We start from the raw sequence: 15,858 nt of genomic DNA, 5'->3' as shown, positions 1-15,858 counted from the left end.
CTCAATACTTTGCCATTTATCATTACCCCTTGTTTATGTTCCTGCAGCCAATATTCAGTCCCTTTGGCTGTGTTCTTGTCCATGCTAACTTTAATTAATCTAGAAAGCAAAATCTGATGTAACAAATGCTGCACTGAATACTTTTTTTAAAATCCGAGTATATCTTCTATTTTATCTTTACCCACTAATGCTGAAACACTTTCAAAACAAAAATAGTCATGTCCTGGCAAGACCTGTTCTGTGTAACCGTAGCTGCTTTTTGCTCCCCCTATACTATTATTTTGCAGAACTTTAATGATTTTTTCCTTACATGGATTTCTATATTTTGTCAGGGATGGAAAGGTGATTTACCAAACTAATGAGGCTGTGGTCAAGATGCCCGCTGCAGATTTATTTTTGTGAGGGGTCAGGAATTCAGTTCTCACTAGGCAACCAGAGGAGTATGAAAACAGAGTGAAACATCCTGACCCTAGGCATTACTTGATGGTTGAAGCAAGAAACTCTTCCTGGATGCATATAAATAAAATAATTAATTCTGGGCCTTATCCTCATGTATTCTTTTTCTGTTTGCCTGTATCAGCATGTTCCTGGAGAATTTAGCCTTTGTACCAGAGCCTAATATATAATGATGTAGTGTGTACATAGATAATATATGCATCTATGTATTAATTTTACTGGCAAAGTGTAGCAATAAAGTCTTCAACTCCCTGTACATCTGCTGACCATACAACATATTGTGACATTATTATTATACTGCTAATAAAGTCCTGCTGTATCATGTGTTTGTGATAATAATGTGCTTGGAATAGCAATTCACCAGGATGATAAGCAATTAAACAACAAAAGTCATTTTCTTACAGCTTAACACAAATTTAGAACTGCGTTGACAGACATGACAGGTCATCACATTAGTCAATAGGACCACCTGTTCCTGGTTTCTATAAATTAACATACAAGAACTGTTTAATCACATTTAAGGGAACCTATTTACATTAAGTGCCTCGGGATATGTTAATGTGATGTTAACGATGCACAGTGAAAATCACAAAAAGTCAAGAAGTGCAAATACAAAGGTTCCAAGAAAAACATTTACTTGGTTTAGCTCCATGTTTTGGATGTTTTTAGAATTTACATTTTACAACATAGAAATTTAAAGGATAAAGTATATATTTAGCCAGAAAAGCAAAAATAAAAATTGGAAAGAAAGAACACAGTAACTAATTCAAGGTTTGGGCTTTAATCCAAAACCCCAATCTGCAGTTTATTAGTAAAATATAATTGTAATTCATTTTCCATTTTGACTTTCAGCTTTTGGATAGTTGTACCTTCAAATACATACTGGATCAGTATTAAAAAGACTTGGAGGGAATAATTTTATGATCAGTCCTCTTCTCTTACACAAGTTTTTTATTTTCCTTGGTTTGTTTCATATGTATGATGGTACCCTCGTATACTAGTATCTGTACATTTGTAATGGCCTTGGAGGAGAGCAGTTTTACTGGTCTATAACCTTCATCCATTCTATTCTTGAGGCTTCCCTTTTTCAAGGAACAAATACTGAGAAAATGGCTAGAGGTACCTTTTTTTTCTCTTTAATATTGTTAAAATCAAACACAAAACCATAGAAACTTTATTTTCAAAGTTCCGACTCAACGCAATATTATAGTAATATTTTATAAACATCTGATGTGAAAGGGTTCCTAATGAAAATCCTGATACTAGCTTATTTCTTCCAGCACAGGCAGATTATGAACCAGCTCTATTGTTTGTTTTAGGTAGATAGTAACCATTCTCTTTATTATATCGCCTAAAGTGCACACTAAAAATAGTGTTTCTGTGAACTCAAGGATAAAACCATCTTACCTCTTTGGATCACCAGTTGTCATCCTTCTTGTCATCTGGCAAAGACTAAATGCCAGCTTCATGTTTCAGTTTTTTGAAACAATTCAAAAGGGCTCTGCTGCAGTTACTATAGAGCAGCTGTGTGACAATCAACAGAAATTATCCAGTCTGTCCAATCTTGTTCCTATAACTAGAGGAAATTACTATGATCAAAAGAAGAAGTATCACAGTTGCCCTTTTATGTGTGTCTCATTGTGTATTTATGGTAGTTAGGAAGGCCAGTTGTACAAAACCTTCCAAGTTTGGTGTATATTGGATTCATGAAGCTCCCTCTCAGCTCTCATTCAGCTCTATTTATAGTCATTTGGACTCTCTTAAATGTGTGCATTCATTAAACCAAATAAAAAATGCTGGAAGTAAAATTCAGTTCAAACCAGGCAAGTTTTGGAAAGTCCTGTGTATGAGCCTGCGATTCTGCATGTCCGTGCCAACAGCAGAATGGGATGGTGGCCACCTCAGAACATTCTCTTTTGTAGGATAACGTCAGGCAATGAAATATGGAGAGACTTAAAAAATCTGCAAATGCAAAACTGCGGTGGAGGATATCTCCAGAATAAGAGAAAGATGAAAAGAGTCAGAGAGATTGGGATAGCAAGAATACACAGTTATAACAATTAATGCAAACAAAGTTTTGGAAGGGACAAGAAATTGTCATTCTTTAGCATTTTAAGCCAATCTCTATTATGGATAACGACTTTCCATTGGGTAAATTATCCCACATATGTCTACGGTGATAGTGTTGTACATTCCTTTGAGTCATCTGCTGCTAGCCAGTTTTGGAGACAGGATGCTAGATTAAATAGATTTCAAGTCTGATATGGTCGTGCTATTCCTATGTTCCTTTTGTAGAAGGCAACTGATGTTAGAACTTGAGAAGATCAATTGCAGTAATAAATATTAGCTCAATATACCTTTGATTTGACATGTCCCCCAATATGTACAGGTACTGCCGCAAGAAGAGGGAATTGTGATATTGGCAAATGTACAAAGGCACGCGTTCCACAGCCACCACAACTTGATCCAGAAATCCAAAAAGGATGGCAGCACTAGAAAGTGCATGTGTAATGCCAATGGGTAGAATTGAACTTGGGACTTATGGAGTTTAGTGCATGAGCCTCTACTGCTTGAGCTAAAAGCCAGCTGGCACGCTGCTAAGCCTGTAGAGCAAACTAATTCTCTCTTGCTCTCTCTCTGGTCTATGCAGCAGGTGTGTGGGTTACACATAGAAGCATTTCATGTGGTGCAAAGGAATTAATTGATTGGTGGGAACAAGTTGCTCTGCAAGGCTGCTGAGAGACTTCGCCAAACCCAGAGGGGGAGCTGGCTTCAGGTCCTCCAGAAGGGGCAGAGTCTCAGGTGGAAGGGGAAGGCTGGGGGTTAGCTGGTGGCAATGTAAAGGGTCCACCCACTGCAGCTGCCAAAGTAGTGGCAGCAACTGGGAGCCCGAGGCTCTTTTACATTGCTGGGTCCCGGGACAACTGGCCTCTGTGTCCCTCGACCCCGTCACCAGCCCCGTTACAGTATGAGATGAGAACTGTCTGATTACTATAGACAGCATAATATGACAGAGAGGTCAAGATAGCACAGGACAAAGTACAAGAGATAGGTTATACCTGATCCAGGTGTACATGATTGCCATGGTGGATTGTAGGGGAGTGTCCACAGCTCACTCAAAAAGGATGTAGCTACCAGTCATCTTTTCTCATCCAAGTGTTATTACTGCCTGTAGAAATGGGATCTGAAGAGTGAAAGTGCAGACTATATGTAACTTTAAAACAAAATTTTTAAAAATATTTTACTGACCCATTTTAGTGGAAGGATTTTAAAGTAATTTTACTTCATTTTTCAGCTTGTCCCCTGGTTTAAGAACTTATAACTAATATTGTAAAACCTGGCTTCTATGTCAATGAATTCAGAAGCATCTTATCTCCTATAGATCCTGCCTCTACTCTGTCTTTCTATGTATGATTTTTTTTTTAGACAGACTAACAGGTTAAATCACTGTGGTCCTTGATTCTCTGGTCCAGCAACATCCGTGGTCCAGGAGAATCATGGACATTGCGGCACTAGAGAGCCCCAGAAGCAGAGATTGCTGGTGGCTCAGAGTGGAGACAGCTGGTGGGGCCAGCGGTGCAGCAGTGCCCATGGGGCACCAGAGCTCTCAGCTAGTGGGGCTGGGAAGCTGGCGGTGGGACAGGAACTCATGGGGCAGCGGATCCCACAGTCAGCAGGACTGCCAGGAGCTCTGGTGGGGTGGCAGAGCTGTCGCAAAGCCAGTGAGGTTGCTGGGAGCTCTTGTGGGGTGGTGGGGCTGCCGGGAGCTCTGGTGGGGCTGCTGTAGCTTGCGGGACTGGGAGGCTGAAAAGGGGAGCCCAGTGGGGAGGCTGGTGCCCCTCCTCCTAAACCTCCCATGGTCCTGAAAACTCCTTTGTCCAGGACTGGTCAGGTCCCAAGGGTGCCGGACCAGGGAGGTCCAACCTGTAATTGCTTTTTTAAATGGCTAGTGCTTTGAGTGTATCTTTCCTTATGTGAAATGGCTGCTAGTCTCTTAGTAATTAACCCTTTCAGAGGTCAACAATGTATAGAGGAATGTGCTTATTTTTTTTCAATAAGAAAAGATCCCAGATGTATGCTGAAAAAGAATGAGGCAATCTTTTGTACTGTTCTACTGGTCTTTCAGTTAGGAAGTTTTGTATTGGGATTTAATCTAAATCTGCTGTGTTGTAGTATGCCTTGAACCCTTCCCCTCTCTGAAAAGTGAGAACAACGTTTCTCCATCTTTTTTTTATGACAGCCTTTCAAGTATCTGTAGACTGCTACCATGCCCCCCCTTTATCTTTTTGAAACTCATCATACCCTGTTCCTCACATGGCTTGCTTTCCATCCTTTTCAACATCTTCTTCACTCACCTCTAGATCTTTCCCAGGTTCTCTGCATCCTTTCTATACACTGGTGAGCAAAATTGGAGACAGCGCTCAAGCTGACGCCTAACAAGCACATGTCACTTACATGTGTCTGTTAATGCAACCTAAAATTGTTTGCTTTTTTTGCAACAACGTCTCATTGCTGACGCATGTTGAGGATGTGATTCACCACAATTCCCAGATCCTTCTCAGCAGTGCCAAGTCATTCCCCCCCTATTTTATATTTGTACATTTTCCCCCTAGTCTAGCATTTACATTTGTCTTCACTGAATTTCATTTTATCTATTGCCATGTGTGCCAGTCTTTCATGAGCCCACTGAATTTTAGCTCTATCCTCTGCCCAGCTTTGTATCATCTGCAGACTTGATCAGTATGCTTGCTATACCTACATCCAGCTCATTGATAAAGATGTTAAACAATGCCAGACCCAGAACAGATCCCTATGGAACCCCATTTGAGACCTCTTTCCAATCAGATGACATTACATTAATAGTTACTCTTTGTGCTTGTTTAATTAGATAGGTATCCACTTAATGTCAATTGCATTGATCCCACATTTCTGCAACTCAGACTAAGTCTACACTACAGTCCTTTTTCTGATCGCTTTTCCAGAAGAGGTTTTTTTCACCATTTGGCCCAGTCTAGACGGGGCCAAATGGTGGGGAAGCCTCCTTTTTCAGTGGACCCCTTATTCCTCACGGAATGAGTTATACAGGACTCCCCGAAAGAGCATGTTTGCTCTTCCACAAAAAAAAGTGGAAGAACAAATGCGTTCCTTGGACGCGGCAGAGTTTTTTCCGGGATACCTATTATCTGGGACTATGTCAAAAGCCTTGCTGAAGTTCAGGTATATTATGTCCACTGCATTCCCCCTATCCACCAAATGTGCAACCATGTCAAAAACAGGAAACCAAATTGGTTTGGCATGGCTGGTTTTGGGCAATCTATGATGATTGATAGTGATTACCCCTTCTTCATCCAGGTGCTTGAAATTGAATATTTTATATTTTACACTAGTAGTTTCTCTGATATCAAACTCAGGCTGACTAGTCTAGAGTTTCCCAACTCCCCATTTTTTCTCCTTTTTTGAAGATGGGCACTATATTACTCCTTCTGCAGTCTTCCAGGATCTCAACTGTCATCCTGGATGCATCTACACAGCACACTAAACTCGAAATAAGATACGCAATTTGTGCTATGCAAACTGTGTATCTTATTTTGAATCTATTTTTAAATAGCTTATTTTGAAATTTGGCATGTCTACACAGGGCCAAATTGCAAAATAATGTGCTATTTTGAGCCATCCCTTATCCCTTGTGCAACAAGGTTTACCAGGATGGTGAAATAGCACACTCATTATTCCAAAAAATATTTCAAAATAACAGGCAGCTTGTGTTGACATGGGGTAGCTATTTGGGGATACCTCTGGTATCCCCAAATAGCCATGCAGTGTAGACATACCCCCAGAGGTTTATAAATATTATTGCTAGTGGCGCTGAGTTTTCTTCACCTAATTCCTTCAGTACCCTCAGATGAATAGCATCTGCTCTGCTGATCTGAATTCATTCAAATTGATTGGAAGATTTCTGATGTAGTCTTTACTTATCCTGATCTGCATCCCTTTCCCTTTATTGTCTGTGGTGGTAACTTTCCTACTAGTCCAGTCGTATGGTTTTTTTGTGAGACGACTGAAGCGAAGTAGAGACTGAGCAGCTCTGCCTTCCTATCATCTTCCGTTACCAGCTCACCATCTCCATTGAGCAGCAGACCCATACCATCCTTGAACTTTTTTTTTTGTCTGCCACATGTGAAGAACCCCTTTTTATTGTCGCTATCCTTTCTTGCCAGCTGTAACTCATCCTCTGCCTTGGCTTCCTTGAGTTTGTCCCTACATGTTTGTGGTATGACCACATGTGCTGGTTTGCCTTTCCTTCCCTTTCCTGCACAGCTGGTCCTAACCAATTGGCAGCCCTGATCGACTACCCAGTTCGCCCGTGGAGTTGCCAGATGATTTAAAAAAAAAATACTGGACAAAAATTTGTCAAGCAAAAAAAAAAAACAGAGGGGATGGGAAGTAACCAGGGAAACCTGGGAGGAGGGAGGTCGGGCTGAAATGTGGTCATGGCCCACCCCCGAGACTGGCTCTGTCGGCGGCCCCTTGAAAATGGCGGCGCCAGGCAACCGCCTGGCTCGCCTGCCCCTAAGACTGGCTCTGATTTCCGGTATATATCCTTTTTGGGTTTTAGATAGCTAAAAAGCTCCTTGTATAGCCACTTTGGCCTCCAGTGGCTCTTCTTTTCTTTCTTCTTTGTCAGAATAGCTTGATGTGGAGCCTCTGTCTTACATCTTATAACAACTGCCAGCCTCCTTCAATTCCTTTTCTTCCTAATTGGTCTTTCCATGGGACCTTGCCTACTATTTGTCTGCATCAGTTGAAATCCACCTTTGTGAAGCCCTGTGTCCTTGTTTTGCTATTCTCGTGCCCTCCTTTCCATAGAATTTTGAATTGTCAAATCATGATCACTTCCTCCCAAGTTCCTGACCACCTTCACATTCACAACTTAATCATCCCCGGGGGTCAAAACCAGATCCAAAATGGATGACACTCCCTCCCTCCCCCGTTGTGTCCTCAGCTTTCTGAATCAGAAACCTCTCTCCTACACATACTAAGAATTTGCAGGTCATACTACTTTTTGCTGCAGTAGTCTTCTAATTGATATCAGGGGAGTTAGTACTAGCTCAGGTGTGTTAACTAATCTTCTTACCAGTTTGCAGAAAGACTTCCTCACTTCCTCTTCTTGATCTGCTGGTCTACAATTACCTTCCAAGTAACATTGCTACTATTCTTTTCCCTTCTTATCCTCACCCCCAGATTCTTAGCAGGTCTATTGCTCACTTCCTCAAGGACCTTGAAGCAAGTGTATATGTTCTTTATGTATAGCACAACACCTCCTTCTTTTCCCCCCAGACCTGTCCTTTTGGGACATGCTTTATCCCTCAATGCTGGTACCCCAGTCATGGCAGTTGTCCCAGTAAGCCTCTGTGATGATTCATAATTTTCTTCCTATACCATGACTTTTAGTTCATCCTGCTTGTTGCCCCATACTCCTTGCATTTGTACACAGGCATTGAAGATATGTTGCAGACTACTCTGTTGCTTTCTGTTGTTATTTTTTGATCTCTAGAAATCATAACTGAAAAAAGACCCTTCTCGTGAAATTAGCCTCTTTCCCAGTCATTACCCACTTAAGGAGTAAAGTGAATATTTGTTTAAATTTTTTTCAGATGTCATTCATACTGTGGGACCAATAGCAAGAGGTCATATCAGTGATACTCATAAAGAAGACCTGGCAAGTTGCTATAAATCATCCCTGAAACTGGCAAAAGAGAACAATATCAGATCAATTGTAAGTACTTAACAAAGATGTATTATTTATTACGTTGTGTCATTTCCTATAATTTTAGCATATAGGTATAATAAAAATCTTTGAGAGCATGCATGTCATATGTGGCCTGGAAGAAAAAGAAATTAAGAGTGGTTAATGTGACACGAGTAGAAGAAAAAAGGAATAAAGACAGTTGGGGGGGGGGGGGGAGCAGAAAAGCTGGGATGGTAAAGCAATTCTGTCTAACAAACTGCTGTTCTACTAATAATTGACAGGAAGAGAACCGCTCCCAAAGTTAATTTTAGCAGGAGGCAGTTGATCAAATAGTGGACTCTACAGAATAATCACACTGATTGTTGAGTGGGAGATGATTGTGGTCTAGTGACTTACTCTGTAAATAAAAAATTACCTTAAAAATAGAGATGAAAAAGATGGACAAATAGCATAATTTATAAAATCATCCTATCAAAATCCATCACCATAAAGTTATTAGGTATGATCTGTACAATAATTGTTTTTTATGTTCCATTTAATAATCATGGTTCCTTGAACTTATGAAATACATCTCATGCTTTTTATATTCAAAGGCCAGTTTTTCAAAGTTAGAAGGGTGCATTTACTTGTATATATTTGCATGTGCCTACCATATATGCATATATTTGATGAGTTAGTATATTCGGGCATTTGTGTGTGCCAGTTACTGTCTTAAATGGCTAAGTTTGCATAGACAACATTTATTTGCATACATTGAGTATTTACATGCATAAATGAGATGTGCAAATGTATCTATACAACTGTGCAAGCTTTACTTGGAAAATATAATCACCAGTTATACCAGTCCATTAAATATCTCTAAATGGAGATCAGTATTTCCAATGCATGAACTGTGGAAGCGTTTGGTCACATAGGGGACGTATTCTCAGTTGATGTAAATCACAATTCTACTGAAATCATTAGCTGTGCATTGGGCCTTTATCTATCTTTATTTTCATCCAGCTCCAGTAGCTACTTCATTTTACCTCTTAACTAAACAATTTAGTACTTTAATAACAGGTCTAAAATACATTTCTGATTCAATAAACAACAAGAAAGTAAGATTATTAAAACAGAAGTTGAGGAGACAACTGGTAAATAACATATTCTGGAGAAAGTCAGATCAAAGTTAATTTAAATCACATAAAGAAGGAAGAAAATGTTCCATTAACTGTTTTACATAAAACAGTATATTGAATCTTGATTTTTGTGACACTGTGTGTAGCAAGTAAGCACCTGAAATCTAGTCTGGTTGGAAAATATCCTTGGTGATACAGTAAATGGCAGCTGTTCCCAAAATTCTGTTAATGTCTTTTGATTTTAAAATAAAACCATCATTTGTTCTAAAAAATTTGAGGACAGTGCCTTATAGGTTAGAATTTTAGAAAGATTTTAAAATATTCTCATGCTAAATTTGAATTTACTGTAGATATTTCATTTTTGAATTGTAAGTGTAGTATTCAGTTTCTTTTTGTAATGATCAAACTTTATCCAAAAAGGATAGTGGAATTACACAGTGTTTAATTTGACATGGAATAATTACAGGCAACTACAATAATTATAGGCAACTACAATAATTATAGGCAACATCTTGGCTACAATACCACCAACTCAATATCAAATGCGTGAATCTGTGTTTAGACAGGTTTCCATGCAGAAGATAGGGGTATACAGGCAGTCCCCGGGTTATGTACAATATAGGGACTGTAGGTTTCTTCTTAAGTTGAATCTGTATGTAAGTCGGAACTGGCATCCAGATTCAGCCGCTGCTGAAACTGACCAGCGGCTGACTACAGGAAGCCTGAGGCAGAGTTGCTCTGCCCCGGGTTTTCTGGACTCAGCCGCTGATCAGTTTCAACAGCGGCTGAATCTGGATGCCTGGGACAGAGCAGCTGGGGCGCTGCCGGGTAGGTCCCCGCAGCGCTGCACCTTGGCGCTGCGGGGACCAACCCGGCAGCATCCCAGCTGCTCTACCCCGGGTGTCTCCAAGTCAGCTGCTGCTGAAACTGATCAGCGGCTGATTCCAGGAAGTCTGGGGCAGAGCAACTCTGCCTCAGGCTTCCTGTAGTCAGCCGCTGGTCAGTTTCAGCAGCGGCTGATTTGGGGACGCCTGGGGCAGAGCAGCTGGGGTGCTGCCGGGTTGGTCCCTGCAGCGCCGAGGTGCGGCGCTGCGGGGACCTACCCGGCAGTGCCCCAGCTGCTCTGTCCCAGGTGTCCCGGAGAAAAGCCTGGTCTGCTGGGAGGGGGGGCGCACTAGCTGCGCCCCCCCCCCCCCCCCAGCAGACCAGGGAGATGCGGGCGGCGGACCGAGACGCGCCGCGGTCCCGCCGCCCGGGTCCTCTGCGTCTCCCTGGTCTGCTGGGGGGGGGGGCCCGCAGACCAGGGAGACGTGGAGGAAAGCTGCGGAGGACCCGGGTGGGGGGACCGCCCAGACGCGCCGCAGTCCCGCCGCCCGGGTCCTCCACGGCTTTCCTCCACGTCTCCCTGGTCTGCTGGGGGAGGGGGGGGCCAGCAGCCCAGGGAGACGCGGAGCAGCTTTTCTCGCCCCGGAGGACGCGGGCAGCGGGACCACGGCACGTCTGGGTGGTCCCGCCACCCGCGTCCTCCGGGGCAAGAAAAACCCCGTTCGTAAGTACAGATCCGACATAAGTCGGATCCGCGTAACCCGGGGACTGCCTGTAGTTGATTTAAGCTACTACAAGCAATTTCACTCAGTTGGTAAATGTACTTTTTTGGCACAGTTAATCATGTTCTCTACAGCCACAGTCGAAAAAATCCTACCCACTGGTTTTTTTCTGGAGACAGAGCTGTGCTGCTGTGCATGTTGGCTTGTTTGAATTCTTAATGGAGTCTTTTTCATATGTTACAACTGTCAATCAAGTAGATCCAACTTTATAGCCAGTCACTAAAGAGATAAATGATAAGCAGTTAAGTTGGGTTTCTTTATTTAAATTTGATGAATATACTATAGATATGGAAATATTCACTCTGTATTCATTTTTGCTCTTTTTAAATATTTTAAAAATCCATGATAATAAATATGACAAAAAATCATCTTTGTTCTCGTATGATCCGAACTAGGAGTCACCAAATGAAATTAATATATATCAGGTTTAAAACAAACAAAAGGAAGTTTTTCTTCGTGCAATGCACAGTCAACCTGTGGAACTTCTTGCCAGAGGACGTTATGAAGACCAGGACTTTAACAGGGCTCAAAAAAGAACTAGATATATTCATGGAGGTTATTAGCCAGAATGTATAGGAATGATCTCCCTAGCCTCTGTTTGTCAGGGGCTGGAAATGAATGACAAGAAAGGAATCACGTGAGGATTACCTGTTCTGTTCACACCCTCTGAAGCATCTTGCATTGGCCACTGTCAGAAGACAGAATATAGCATTAGCTGGACCTTTGGTCTGACCAGTGTGGCCATTCTTAAGTTCTTTGTGAGGCTGGTCAGTGACAGTGAAGTTGTTTTTGGTTGTTGTGTGATTGATTGTTTTTTGTTTTGTTTTTGCTGTAGCAACAACATTCTTTCTTGCTTCAGAACCTTGAAGAGTATACATGTTCTAGTGCAGTCAGACCAGTGCGAACAAACTTGAAACAGATGAAATTAGCAAGATACAAAAGCACAAACTGAAAGTAGTAAAGCAGGAACTACAGGGGACACCAGCCACAAGTCCCCAAGCCAGGGTAAAAGTGAGAATGACATTTTTGAGCAGCTTTTGGGGAAATTGCAGAAAAATTCTTGACTCTATATGTTAATTAGGTCGTAAACATGGGTGTGACTGAGTCCAGGAGAGGAGGGGGAATAGGGTCCTCTCCCCCCCCCCCCCGGTCATTAATGTTCTCCACACCTCACCCTGGTACAATTCATGGTCTGTGCACGCTGCTCGCTGAGTTCCTATTGCGAGCAAGAAGAGTTCTTCGTTCTCCAGGACAGAGAGGAAGAGGGGGGCCCAGGCCTGCCCTCACTCAGGCTCCAGCCCAGGGCCCTAAGGACTCGGATCTTCCGCGATCCGGTCTGGCTGATGGGGCACACAGCCGAAACGTGTCAGCCCGCCAACCCCCAGTGGGTGTGCCCTGGGCTGCTTCCTCTCCCCCTTCTACTCCTGCCAGTCCAGGGGAAGGGGTGGGGCTCGGACGCCCTCACCTCCCCCACTCCCTCCGAACCAGGACCCAGAGGCTCACCTCGCACTGGGTCATCAGGGTGACAGAGGAGTGGTTGCTGGTTGGGAGATTGGCTCCCTGGAGCCATGTCAATTTCGCCTTCCCCCCTACAGTGGCGGTGGCGTTTTTAAATGCCCCGCCACTACCGGGGCTCCCTGGGGGAGGGCCGAGGACGTTCTGACGTCGCAGGGGAAGCCCTGCCCCCTCTGCAACGTCCGTGCCACCGCTTGTTCCAGGCCCCCAGCTCGCTAGCTGTGCTGCCGTGTGGGAGCACCCAGCACAGCCCCGGTGCCCCGTGCCTTGTGCCTCCAACAGGGCTTGCCCGCTGGGGGCTTCCGTGCGGGACGGGGGCGTACCGTCACAATGGGATAATAAAGCTACTAATGATTTACACTGAGGATAGCCTTGTGTTCAGAAAGTGAAGAATATGACTGGAGGAGAAATCATCCTGGATTTACATCTTACCCAGTCACAAGGAATTGATTGTACCTGTGGGCACAAGGAAGTGTGGTGCTATTAACTAGCACTAGACGAATAGCAGATCATTCTTTTGACTGGCAATTTCCAAACATTCTTTTGAAGTTACTCTAACACTGAAATTTCTCACCATTTTCTCCTAATCAAAAACCTGGAAAAATTTCAAGTTAGGTCCCCTATGACTATTTTGCCTTTCCTGATGGAGGAGCGGGGGTGGGAGGGGCGGAGCAAAGGGGACATTTTCCTCAGGGCCTGGTAATTTAAAAGGGCCTGGGACTCCTGGCTGCCATTGCTACCAAAGGAACTGCAGTGGAAAGAGCTGCAGAACTGTTTAAATTGCTTCCAGAGAGCCACACTGTGCATTCCAGCCAATTCTTGGCTGGCTTGGAGGGTGGGAGGCCCAGCATGGTGCACACTGGAAGGCTCTGAGGGCGGGTGGGAGGTCTGCGGCCTGGCACACTCTGGGCAGCGCTGCGGGTTAGCTGCCAAGTCCCACCCCTTCCACCAGAGGCCCTACCCCTTCCAGGAGTGCAGAACCAGCCCCCTACCTTGCCCAGGGGCCTGGAAAGCCTGTCAGCCCCCTCCCCCCCCGCCTACTAATCACCATAAAGTACTTGAGTTAAACAGGCTAAATAGTGGGCTCCCAGAAAACAATAGTGTAAATGGACATGGCAATATCTGAGATGTTCATCACGCTCACAGGCATTAAGAAGCTTAGTAAGTATAGTAGACGTATTAAAATCCACGGGGAAGATGCTGAGTCAATGTAAGGATCACAGGTCCATTGACTTCAAGAAAGCTGACAGTTGACATCAGCTGAATGGAAGAAGTCTGGAGCAACCAAATATATAATTCAGTAATTAAATAGCAGCAAGCCAGAGCCTTTTTGAAGAGAAAAATAAAATGAGTAAGAAATAGCCAGAGGGACCTCACAAGACACAGCTTGGAAAACTGAAGGTAAAAACAGTCAAATAGATGTAGAGGGAAGGGGAAAGGGAAGTGGGGAAAGTAAACAAAAATAACTCCAGAGTGTTAAAGCTTGTAGCTAAAAAAATAAGGGCAAAAAAGTACCCAATATGGACAGAATGCTAATGGAAATTAAAGGCATGGGGGAATTTGAATGTCACAGATATATTTGGAGTTGGGAGAAGAGAAATGCTGGAGAACAAGGTGATGCCTTCACAAATTAGGAAAGAGAGGAAAACAGATTCTTTGAAATGACTGAGCTGCTTTTGAAAATTGTTCTTTAATAAAAGTGATAAAAGAGCACAGGCAATTAGGAAGTGACAGAAATGTTCGCACAGCTGTTGACTAAAAGCCGATAAAGGAATACTTGGAAATATGGTTACATACAAATAAGCAGCCTAAGCAATAGGGAGTCCAGGCATATTAAAGAAATTAGCTAATGAATACATTGAACCGCTAGTAGTTAGCTTTGAAAAGTCAAAGAGAAGCTGGAAGGCATGAGAAAACTGGAAAAATAACATAAATGTATTACTTAGCCTTAAAAAGGAAAATTGGCAATCCTAGAAATTCACTCAGAAAAATCTAATTTGACATAATATTGCTCTTGGTGACTTGGTTTTGAACAGTGTCCTATGGACTTGAAACTGGCTAAAGCTCCATCAATGTTAAATATGTGGCAATCTATGAAGCGGGAGGTAGAGAGGCAGAGGGGTGATCCAGGGTGTTGTAGTAATCATGATTTAATTTAACTTCTTTATTAATGATTTTTGAAGAATGGGTAAACAGCTTAATTACAATTTCAGATGATAAATTAGAAGGTGTTGCAAACATTAGGCAGTGCAGATATAGAATGCAAATAGATCTAAAGAAGCTGCAAGGTAATGCCTGCTCCATCTCCCATGTGGTCAGTGGCTGCTTTTGGCTCGGCTTTAATGGAAGATGTGTCAGAACCATAGCCTGGCACTAAATTGCCAGTCAACATGGAAGGAGTCCAAGCTATCAATCTGGAGAAAAATAATCCAGTTCAGAGGTACTTAGTCAAACATGGAGGTAATAGCAAAAGGGACTTAGGTAATTATTCTCAAATTGAATATGGACTTTCAATAACGTATAATACCTTCCTTGCACTCCCTGGGAAAAACAACAACTCATTGTTATGCTGTTGATAGAGGCATCACATAACAGAGTGGTAATAGACTATATGTATAAGCAGGCTCGGCACAATTCGATTTTTTTTAATAAAATGGATGGAAAATATCAATTTTTATTTTAAGTCTCTTAATTTTTTTAACAGTTTAGATTATCAGAGTTGTGGATATTATGGGAAATGAGGGAGGTTTTTTATGACTGATGTTGACATTCAAAAAAAATTAAAGCTCTATAACTATTAAAACATAAATTGTCAACATCACAAGTCAAAATATGCAAAGTAAATACTTCAGTTTTTGAGCAGCATTTTTTTTTTACTTTGCCCCCTCTGTAAATTTCTGTTATTACCAAAGGCATTATTTTTCATTTGTTGTCCAGGTTGGTCCAAGGAGGGTTTTTTTTAGGAGTACATATATATAAGTGAGCAGGGACAATTTGGTAAACATAAAGAACAAATTCAAGGTGATATGATAAGTTACACTATAGAATCAATCTCCTGAGTACTGTGGTAGAAATCACAGTTACTGAGTCAATTTGAAACTAAGCTTGAGCAAGCACTGCAAAATATACTATATGTAACAATTATGCATTAAAATGGTAAATGGACAAAATATCCTAATAGATGTCTTCCATTTCAAATATCTGTATTTTTCTAATAGACATTATAGGCCATCATAATTGCTGGCATATTATATTAGGCAAATTAGTGCTTACTCAAGGGATTAATTTGGTGTAGAAGAGTATTTACATTGCCAGAGGGCACGAGTTCTGTTTTAAATTGAGGCAGGGTGGAGGGTGTTTTGAAGCTATGTTGACAGACTTAAACTTTTTAGTGCATGAAGCATTTCCTCAC

At 42.3% G+C, this 15,858-nt stretch overlaps 1 protein-coding gene across 6 annotated transcripts in view; it reads left to right on the top strand.

Moving 5' to 3' along the window:
* Window positions 1-15,858, top strand: part of MACROD2 (mono-ADP ribosylhydrolase 2) — a 1,395,588-nt gene that overhangs the window by 800,492 nt on the left and 579,238 nt on the right. For all 6 annotated transcript variants that reach the window (XM_075925642.1, XM_075925641.1, XM_075925640.1 and 3 more), the window contains one exon: window positions 8,112-8,233. In XM_075925642.1, coding sequence (XP_075781757.1) covers window positions 8,112-8,233 — 122 coding nt within the window. The remainder of the gene's footprint in view (window positions 1-8,111; window positions 8,234-15,858) is intronic.

The sequence above is a fragment of the Pelodiscus sinensis genome, chromosome 3, assembly GCF_049634645.1.
Source record: "Pelodiscus sinensis isolate JC-2024 chromosome 3, ASM4963464v1, whole genome shotgun sequence".
Lineage (NCBI taxonomy): Eukaryota > Metazoa > Chordata > Testudines > Trionychidae > Pelodiscus > Pelodiscus sinensis.
Note: the sequence above shows the minus strand (reverse complement) of the source record. Positions and strands in the feature narration are given on the sequence as shown.